We start from the raw sequence: 10,878 nt of genomic DNA, 5'->3' as shown, positions 1-10,878 counted from the left end.
TCTCCAATACAAACAGGAAAAAGATTATTTTATGGGGATTTTGGGCCCTCACTTGTTGATCACCGTGAAAGAAATAAAAAATCTTTACAGCAAAATAGACTGGTTGCACAAAGTAACAACACATCAATCTGTAGAAAGCATCTGTTGTAACAAAGGAAAAAGGAAGTGGTATGAACGTTGCCTGCAGACAGATTAATCACGCTTTGTCATGCAACAGTCAGCAGCAGAGCAAAATACTACTTTGACAAAAAGAGACGCCACATACGGGTCAAACTCGTCTTCCTTCCTTGAACTACAATTCCCAAAAGCCATTAGGGTATACGTCTATAGAGTCAATCGACGTTCTCAGCGTTCGATTGAGTGCCCGATCTCTAATGTCTTCGACATCCCTTCCACAAGAGAAGGCTGTGTAGTCGCTAACCGAGCGGTGGAGTTGGAAGTAGGAGCAGAGTCGGCGGCACGGCCGTGGCTCGGTGGCTTGCGTGGGTACTGGGAGTGAGGCGGCTGGATAGGACCAGTATAGGGAATGCAGGAAGAAGGCCGAGGAAAACCGAAAGTAGACACTTTATTAATAACGGCATCATTACGCGATAGTAACGGGATCCAGTAACACCGTAGGATGCAGTGTTGTACGCTAGATCTGACATTCCCACCGGAACACGACTGTCAGGCAAGCCTTTCTATTAGGGCCTGATCGTCCTCAATATAGATGATCCTTACTTTATTTTACCTTCCTTTCCCATATAGAGGTTTATGCCCCCTTTTCTCTGTCTCCGCATATCTAGGTTCCTTGTTCCCTTTATATAGAGCCTCCTTACCCCTTTATCTGTCCCCTATATAGACCATATTTTCACCCTATTTACATCTCTTCTGTATAAAGGCTCCTTGTTTCCCCCACTGATATCCTCAATATATAGAGCCTCTTTGTTTACATTCATAACCTCTTCTGATAGATAGAGCGTCCTTGTTTTCTACCGGATTGCCCTTCTATAACACATTGTTAACCCCCGTGGTGCTTTGCTGTATTTCCTTGCTTTTCTCCTGCCTGCTCTAACAGTATATGGTATCTATCTGTATTTGTATACTGTATATACCCATATGCTCGTCTTACATAATCCCCCTAATTTTTATAATCCACATTTTCATATAGAGCACTCTCTTTATATTTCCTGTAAATTCAATGTTTTCCATGGTTCTTCCTTCCCATAAGATATCTGTTTTATGACTTGCATTATCATCTAGAACCTTATTTTTCACTAACTTGCCTTCCATAATAATTGCTGCCCTTTCCATGTAGTCGCTTATTTTTTTTCCCCAAATTACCCATTTTTCCTTACAGATCTCGCAAAACTACTTTTCCTTTCTGTTTTTTCTTCTTTCAAAATAAATTCTTATTTGTTTTACCCTTTAGCTGTCATCCTATGTAGAACTTACCCTGCCTTTTATTGTGTTCCCATTTGAATTAACTTTATGATTGTATTAATTGCCCTAAATCTTTTATCACATAAACAGCCTCCCTGCCGCCTCCTCTAGAACATCCTCACGATATTAAACACCTTTAATTTATCACCTAGTCGTAGCCCCCGTTTGACGACCTGTGCAATATATAAGGGGTTATTTCCCCATTTGGGAACTCTTTCTGTCCCAGCTGGCTTGTTGTCATGGGACGAAGCAGAAGGTCTCTATTAAGCTGGATATTCTTGCAGCTGCTTTTTCTGATCAGCATTGTTGGTAAGTATGATCTCATCTTTCTCCAACAATTGTTTTTAATTCATTTAAAGGGTCACTGACTTTTAGATAAGTTTCATAAAAACTTTAAATCATTTAACATTATAGAGACAATTTTATTTTACTTTCCAATTGATTTTGTTATCAAATGTACCTCCTTTCTTTTGATATTTTTAGCTGAAACTTAGCCCTCTCTGTGAGAGTATACTGATGTATGCCTAGGTGAATTCATGTGTCTAGGGTACTATATGTATAATGTTGGTACAAACATTGTTGCAAACACTGCTGCTATGAAATAGATTGGAAAGTTTTATACAATTGTGTCCACTATCTGTATAACCATGTCCCTTTAAGGTACCCTGGAGGCAGGCATTCTGCTGAGCTTATTCTAGTTGGCAATTTACAGGACTGCTTTATGAATCCTACATTAGCTCAGACTTGCATTGACTTGGGGATGCGGCAGAAAGTATGCCTCTTTCTAAAGTAACAACTTGTTTGTTCTGAGACTGTATACATTATATATGTACAGGGCTGACATTTCCACTAGACACTTTTTTGCTCGGAGCTAGTAGCACCTGACTAGTAAACTATAGTGATATATTTACACCCCACAGGCAGAACTTTTTTTCACTTTCTGCGATGAGATTTATTTAGGGAAACATTTTCTGCAGGTTATTTTTTAAATTAGGCAGCTACACTAAAGCACCAGTTCAAATGCAATGTGTTGATTAACTGGAGAATAATTCCATTTTAATCACAAGTTTTTCTACACTATCTAGAAGCCTATGTAGTTTGGGTACTAAGATAAATGACTGCAAATACATTATGGGTAAGGTGTAAAGGCAGTGCAGTTAGTATACAATAATCTACCATATGGGAACTTGTGCAACCTGTGAGAATGTGCACATAATAATTACAGAGAAGGAACAAATATAAACTGTTCAATAGCACAGTTAAGACTATATGAAGTTAGCCATCAATAAAGAGAACCCCAATATACCTGGCAATTACCGTAGAGCTGACTATAATAGGTCCCAACATAATTTAAAAACATAGATATGTATAAGTAGACCTTATAAACATTACACATCTTATCTATTCAATGTTAAGGGGTCAATAGCTAGTAAAGCAATAGTCGTAGTGGCAACCAAATATAAGAAATTTCTTATCCTAAATTGGATGTCATAACTTGAAAAGTAGTCAAAGACTATATAAGCGTCTGTAGCAGGGGTGGGCAACTATCGGCCATCTAGATGTTATGGACTACATCTCCCATGATGCTTTGCCATCATTATGGCTGAAAGAGCATTATGGGAGATGTAGTCCATAACATCTAGAGGGCTGATAATTGCCCACCCCTGGTCTATAGCAATAAATACTCTTCTAGAGATCAATGTCTCTTGACAGACTCAGCCAATTCCACTTTTTTGACAAAAACTGGGAGTAATATAGCGGAACGTTTAGTGCTTTAGAGTAATCAAAACTTCCCTTTCCAGCATGCAATGTTGTGCTGTATATCTGAAGAGTAGGATCAGGTGTTCCCCCTCATTTAAGCATCACTTCTAGGGACATTAGTAACTCGATGCTGCAAATGTCTAACAGGATAGGCTTCAAAGTGGTTATACAGTTGGAAGAGCATGAGGTATTAAGCAGTTCGGCACAATCTCCATCACTATCTTTGGAAGCCTGAGCCTCTGTCTCTACAGACACCGACCTCTTGGAGAGAGTCGAACTTAGTGCTTGTTGAAGCTCCCACAAGGTCACACTGCCTCCCTTCGATGTGTGGCAGTCGGCAATAGCCGGGGCCCCTGAGCCTCGCCACCTCCGCTCTACACTTCAACAGTTTGTCAATAAGGGTGCAATAGAATTGTCGCCACCGGAGAGACCAAAACACATCTCAATATGTCCATAAAGGCCAGTCGGTGCTCAGGGAGCTAATCTCTTCCAGTAAGTATCAGTCTCCCTTTTCTCTGAATGTATAGCAGGTGCTATCAAAAATATTAGTGAGTATCCCAGTACTCACTAACCCATTTTCCGGGGTGGGGGGTAGGGGGTAGTGAGGCAGCCCAAGACACACGATCCACCAGACACATAGGGTGAGTCTCTCAGAATTGCATGTAGGTAGGATAGATTCAGAAGATGGCTCCCAGATCTGTGTGGCTTCCCTGACAAACATAGGCAAAGGATGCAATCCAAACTTTAGCTTCTGTATGTTGCAGATACTATATGAAGAACTTCTGCTTAGAAATATGTTTGCTTATGGCAACTATTCTCAAAATTTCAACATTCTTAACATGAATTCAGGAGCTTCATTAATCTGCGTCCTGCCGCATCAGGTGCTGGCTCCGCCCCACAATATTTTTTTCTTGGACATGAAACCCATTCTTCTTTCACGATTCAGATAAAACATACAATTTGAAACAACTTTTCAGTTTACTTCTATAATCAAATGTGTTTCATTCTTTTGGTATCGTTAGTTGAAGGAGCATCAGTTCACTGCTGGGAGCTAGCTGAACACATTGAGTGAGACAAAAGCAAGAGGCATGTATGTGCATCCACCAATCAGCAGCTAGCTCTCAGTAGTGCACTGCTGCTCATTAGCGTACCTCGGTATATTTTTCAACAAATGATACCAAGAGAACAAAGCACATTACATAATAGGAGTAAAGATTTGTAAAATTGCATTGTCTATCTCAGAGCTTTCCAAACTTTTCAGGTTGGTGACACACTTTTTAGACCTACATCATTTTGCGACACAGTAATTCAGTTGTACTAGCAAACAGGAGGTTAAACTAACTTGTTTTAAGAGATACGGACACATACATAAATTATATAATAATGAAATGTATTTACAAGTAACAGTATGTAATTATGTGCAAGAATTAAAAAAAATGTTTAATAACACCAATAGCTACTTAATATTTTAATGGGATGTATGAGGTTGATGGGATGAACACAATTTCTAAATATTTGGTGGAATATTAGCTAAAGACACTCGCATTTCATCATCAAGCATTTTTAAGCTTCCCCTTCCTATCCATATATCAAGAGCAGGAGCAACAATGCACTACTGGGAGCTAGCTGTGGAAAAAAAACCACTTTGACTTCTGACTTTAGCCCAGCATTTAAGCTGCTGCCCTCAGAGCTCTGCGAGTCTGACAGACTACTGCCCGCGCTGCAAACACACTGCTGTCCCCACTCACTAACTACATGTACAGTCACGAGCCAATTGAGGAGACTACACGTGCAGTCAGGAGCCAATGTGCCGCCAATGGGAATAGTTTCAGTTCCCACTGAGCTGCAACAATAGGTTAAGATGATCTGTGACCCACTAGGTATCAATCGCGTGTCAACCACATGATATGCGTAGTAGGCAGGCGGAAAGTCAGAAACCAAAAAAAATTGTTGAAAAAAATTAAATTTAAAAAAATTTGTGCTGAAGCAGGGACACACCTACACACTGCTGCCGACACACTAGTGTGTCCCGACACACAGTTTGGAAAGCACTGGTCTATCTGAATCATGAAAGGTTCATTTTCACTTTACTGTTCCTTTTTCCTAAAATATAGATTCTAGATAAACATATTTCTGGCTTTGTCAAGCCCTGTGCTAAAAAATTTTTTATGGCATTTTTTTCTTTATGCAAAGGACTATCTTAACATGAATAACCCCTTAAGGACCAAGGACGTACGCCACACGTCCTCAAAAAAAATACACTTAATGACCGAGGACGTGTGGCGTACGTCCTTGGTCTGGAAAGCAGCTGGAAGCGATCTTGCTCGCTTCCAGCTGCTTTCCGGTTATTGCAGTGATGCCTCGATATGGAGGCATCCTGCAATAACCCCCCTTGGCCATCCGATGCAGAGAGAGCCACTCTGTGGCCCTCTCTGCACCGGACATCGGTGGCCGGTATCGTTGGTGGGTGGGAGCAAGGCTGGGAGGCGGGTGGGCGGCCATCGATGTGCCCAGTGGAGTGGAGGGGGGCGGGATCGGGGGCGGGAGCGCGCACGGGAGCGCGCACGTGCACGGGGGGCGGAGGGTGGGCGCGTGCACGGAGCGGGAGGGAACCGCTACACTACAGAAAATTAAAGTTTAAAAAGTACAAACAAATTACTTTTTGAAAGCTGTAAATAAACAGCTAAGCGATGTGGAAGGGGTGGGGGGTTGATCTTGGGGGGGGGGGAAGCTACACTGCAGAAAAGGGTTTTTTTTTTTAAAAAAAGGCAAATTTTTTCACTAAACTGGGTACTGGCAGACAGCTGCCAGTACCCAAGATGGCGCCCATTAAGGCAGAGGGGGAGGGTTAGAGAGCTCTTTGGTGGGGGATCAGTAAGGCTGGGGGCTAAGGGGGGATCCTACACAGCAGCATATGTAAATATGCTAAAAAAAAACACAAAAAAAGCCCAAATATAGCTTTTATTTTAGTACTGGCAGAGTTTCTGCCAGTACTTAAGATGGCGGGGACAATTGGGGGGTGGGGGAGGGAAGAGAGCTGTTTGGGAGGGATCAGGGGGTCTCATGTTTCAGGTGGGAGGCTGAGCTCTACACTAAAGCTAAAATTAACCCTGCAAGCTCCCTACAAGCTACATAATTAACCCCTTCACTGCTAGCCATAATACACGTGTGAAATGCAGCGGCATTTGGCGGCCTTCTAATTACCAAAAAGCAACGCCAAAGCCATATATGTCTGCTATTTCTGAACAAAGGGGATCCCAGAGAAGCATTTACAACCATTTGTGCCATAATTGCACAAGCTGTTTGTAAATGATTTCAGTGAGAAACCTAAAATTGTGAAAAATTTAACGTTTTTTTTAATTTGATCGCATTTGGCGGTGAAATGGTGGCATGAAATATACCAAAATGGGCCTAGATCAATACTTGGGGTTGTCTACTACACTACACTAAAGCTAAAATTAACCCTAGAAGCTCCCTACATGCTCCATAATTAACCCCTTCACTGCTGGGCATAATACACGTGTAGTGCGCAGTGGCATTTAGCAGCCTTCTAATTACTAAAAAGCAACGCCAAAGCCATATATGTCTGCTATTTCTGAACAAAGGGGATCCCAGAGAAGAATTTACAACCATTTAAGCCATAATTGCACAAGCTGTTTGTAAATAATTTCAGTGAGAAACCAAAAGTTTGTGAAAAAATTTGTAAAAAAGTGAACGATTTTTTGTATTTAATCGCATTTGGCGGTGAAATGGTGGCATGAAATATACCAAAATGGGCCTAGATCAATACTTTGGGATGTCTACTAAAAAAATATATATACATGTCAATGGATATTCAGAGATTCCTGAAAGATATTAGTGTTCTAATGTAACTAGCGCTAATTTTGAAAAATAATGGTTTGGAAATAGCAAAGTGCTACTTGTATTTATGGCCCTATAACTTACAAAAAAAGCAAAGAAGATGTAAACATTGGGTATTTCTAAACTCAGGACAAAATTTAGAAACTATTTAGCACGGGTGTTTTTTGGTGGTTGTAGATGTGTAACAGATTTTGGGGTCAAAGTTAGAAAAAGTGTGTTTTTTTTTTCAATTTTTTCCTCATATTTTATAATTTTTTTTATAGTAAATTATAAGATATGATGAAAATAATGGTATCTTTAGAAAGTCCATTTAATGGCGAGAAAAACGGTATATAATATGTGTGGGTACAGTAAATGTGTAAGAGGAAAATTACAGCTAAACACAAACACCGCAAAAATGTAAAAATAGCCTTGGTCCCAAACGGACAGAAAATGGAAAAGTGCTGCGGTCATTAAGGGGTTAAAGGGACATACATTGTTAAAAGAAAATGCTGTAAAGTGTTAGCTACAGGCAAGCAAAAGTGCAGTAATGAAATACTTTGTGTTTAACCCCTGCATTTATTCAAATTTACTCTTCTCTTAATCTTTTGTGGAAACCATGAGAAGTATGGGGAGGAAAAAGCATTTCCCATAAGCATAGCTAGGTAGGCTCATAAATGTGCATGTGTTTCTAGAGCACTATATGTTTACTATTGTCTATAGTCTAACATGTGTCATAGCAAAGTGTAAGCAAAATCAGGGACATTTCTGTTATTTAAAGGGATAGGTCAAAATGAAATGTGCATGAATTAATTTCTATTTAAATAGAATCATTTCTGCAATATACTTTCATAAACAAAACTGCTTTTAGTAAAAGCTTTTGCAGTTTCAGTGCCATATGCACATATGCTGTGGGTGACTAAAGGAACAGTATTTAAACTCCACACCTCCCCAGAGAGATAGTGGTGTGCACTGCGTCAGTGAGAAAATGACACCCATAAATGTTCTTTCTTGATTCAGATAGAGTATGTGATTTTAAATAACGTTCCAAACCAGATTTATTATCAAATTTTCTTTGTATTCTTGACCCCTTGTTGAAAAGCAGGGAGGGTATGTTCAGGAGTGTGCACGTGTCTAGCAATATATAGCAGCAGTTTTAAAAGAATATTATACATTTGCAAGAACACTAGATGACAGCACTTTTTCCTGCCGTGTATTGGTCCAGACTTGTGCACGCTACCTACCTAAATATCTCTTCCACAAAGAATACCATAAGAATGAATCAAATTGAATAATGTAATTAAATGAGAAACTTTTAAAAACTGTATACTCTGAATCGCTAAAGAAAATTTGGGTTTCATGTCCCTTTAATTTGTGACATAACAGAAGCCTTTATTGACTCTACGAGAAGTTGTGATGTTTGAATGCTGTTGCATTTGTGCGTATGCCGCTGAAAGCAAAATTACTTCTAGCAAAAGTTTTACTGTATCGGAAACATTGCAAAAATGCTTCTATTTTAAAATTGAAATGCATTCAAGCACATCTCATTTTTGATCTTTCTATCCCTTTAACAAATGAGTTTATAGCTAAATGAATAGATATAAATGCTTATTAATTTAACCCCTTCCCACCATTAGGACGTTTCATGCCGTCCTAATTGCGCTGGGCTTTAGCACCCTTAGTACGGCATTGAATGTCCTAGCCGTTTGGCTATCCTAAAGCCTCTGCCGCTTTCAAAATGGGATTGTGGGCTGGAGGGCATGCCTAGCGTCATAGACACTCCCCCCTGACCCAATCCCATTATTGAAATCACGCAATAAACACGTGATTTCAATTTTTACTTTTTTGTTTACATCAGAACTTTGTACAGACGGAGAGGGGTTAAAATATATTTATAAATAAAATAACAAATTCAAACTTTTTTTTAACTGGGCCCCTCTAACCCTATTATTAGTAAATATAAAAAGAACATGTATTATTAATTTTGTCTGATCAAGTGTGGGGGGGGGGGGGGTAAAAAACCTGGCTTAGCTTCTGTCTCTACAATGTAGCCACAGGGAAAAATGCAGAATTACATTTTTTATTTTTTTCCAAACAGATGCCTACATAAAAGTTCATTATCACTTTAATTTGCGAGAGCAGACTTGTTGACAAATGTGCAGTTGCTTTAGCATAGTGTGTGTGTGGTTTAATTTATAAAATAATTGAATTTGGCTGCCACAGAAAGCGTCAACGCTACAGAAAGCGTTTGTAGTCCGCTATGAAAGCCGAAGCGTTAAAGAAATGTCAGTATAGTGTTGACCCAAAGTGTGTGACTGGTGATCTGTCACTTATATGAGTGACTGCAGTTTTCCATTGTACACTGAGTGATCTGCACACAGCATTTCAATTTCCTCTATTCAGATGCTACCATATTCCTATACTTTTGTGCTAGCCCTAGTGCTTTCATCCTGATTTGCTGCTCAGAGGAATTAGCCACATCTGTTGATCTTTTGCCCCCCTCCTTCCTGCTGTTTTAATCTTTTGTGTTTTATTTTTTAGCAAGGCAGAGTTAGTGACCCAGAATCCAAATTGACCTTAGGTCCTTATTTAACAGATTTTAGTAAAAGCTGATTAACATCTAACCCTTAATGTAGCAACAGATAAAAAATGTAAAACATGTAATGTGCAGTTTGCTTAGAAAAAGCTTAGTTTAAATTAAAATCTGTCGTTTATTTTCCCTTCTACAGTTTTACTGTATCTACTCTAATAGAATATACAGATGATATTATTTGGTTCTTCTTTTAAATGTTGCATTTTAATTTAAAGAGGCACAAGCCTGCAAAACGAAAAGGATTTAATGTGTTCAAGCATTTTATTATTGCAGTGCTGTTTGCATATAATTGTTTAACCCCTGCTAAAAATCTCTGTTGTGATCTTTGTAATATATGGAGGGCACCTTTTGCCCTCCAGATACATTCTACAGTGATTTTCTACTATGGGACAGGTTTATCAAAGTATCCGGCTGCAGGCACTCTAAAGTGGCGAAATTCAATCTCCTCGGTCTAGTCCGTTCGGAGAGATTGACAGCTCCTGCCCACGCGTGATTGGCTGTGCGCAGGCAGGGGGCGGGATTGCACGCGAGCGCAAAATAGCGCTCGTGTGCAATGCTGAATTCAGCCCGCCAGAGGAGTGTTGCTGCGACAGGGGCGGACAGCTTGATAAATCGCACCCTTAAACCACTTCGCTACCTGTTATCTGGCGTATCTCAATCCCCCAGTCTTTTCCAACCGCGGGGATTGACAGCCCCTGCTTGCGTGCAATTGGCTGCATTTAAGCAGGGAGCGGCATTGCACACTAGCCATAGTGTGCAATGATAAATGTGGACCACAATCCGGGTGGACAGCAGTGAAGACGTCTGTCTCTGTTCGCCGACAGTGGTGAAGATGTATGTCTCTGTCCGCCGACAGTGGTGAAGATGTATGCCTCTTTCCGACGAACGTTGATAAATCCTATATCAGCTGTCAACTTGCTGTGAGTGTCATTTATGGGGTGTGTATTTAAAGGGACCGTTTACCCTATTTTTTTCTCCCCTTTAATTTGTTCCCAATGATCTGTTTTACCTGCTAGAGTGTATTAAATTTGTTTGTATTGTTTGCAAATAGCTCCTTTTACCCTTATATCGGCATTTAAAATAGCTGATTTTGTCAGTGCTATCCCTATTTGTACTGAACGTTTCTATACTTAGGTACAGGCTATAAAAAAGCTGTGTAAAAACAACCATCAGAAGAAATTACACAGGTTAGGTGAGATGGTAGCTGACATAAGTGATAACATGTTTATTTCCAAATGTTTTAAGTATTGGGATTTGGTATA

The 10,878-nt window shown here is 39.9% G+C and overlaps 1 protein-coding gene across 1 annotated transcript in view; it reads left to right on the top strand.

The window, feature by feature from the left end:
- The first annotated feature begins 420 nt into the window (after window positions 1–420).
- The window catches only part of LRP12 (LDL receptor related protein 12), a 152,689-nt gene continuing 142,231 nt past the window's right edge, over window positions 421–10,878 (top strand). Inside the window, exon 1 of the mRNA XM_053715277.1 lies at window positions 421–1,731. Within this exon, the coding sequence (XP_053571252.1) occupies window positions 1,662–1,731 (70 nt within the window). The 5' untranslated portion in view covers window positions 421–1,661. The remainder of the gene's footprint in view (window positions 1,732–10,878) is intronic.

Source organism: Bombina bombina, chromosome 5 (genome assembly GCF_027579735.1).
Source record: "Bombina bombina isolate aBomBom1 chromosome 5, aBomBom1.pri, whole genome shotgun sequence".
Classification (NCBI taxonomy): Eukaryota; Metazoa; Chordata; class Amphibia; order Anura; family Bombinatoridae; genus Bombina; species Bombina bombina.
Note: the sequence above shows the minus strand (reverse complement) of the source record. Positions and strands in the feature narration are given on the sequence as shown.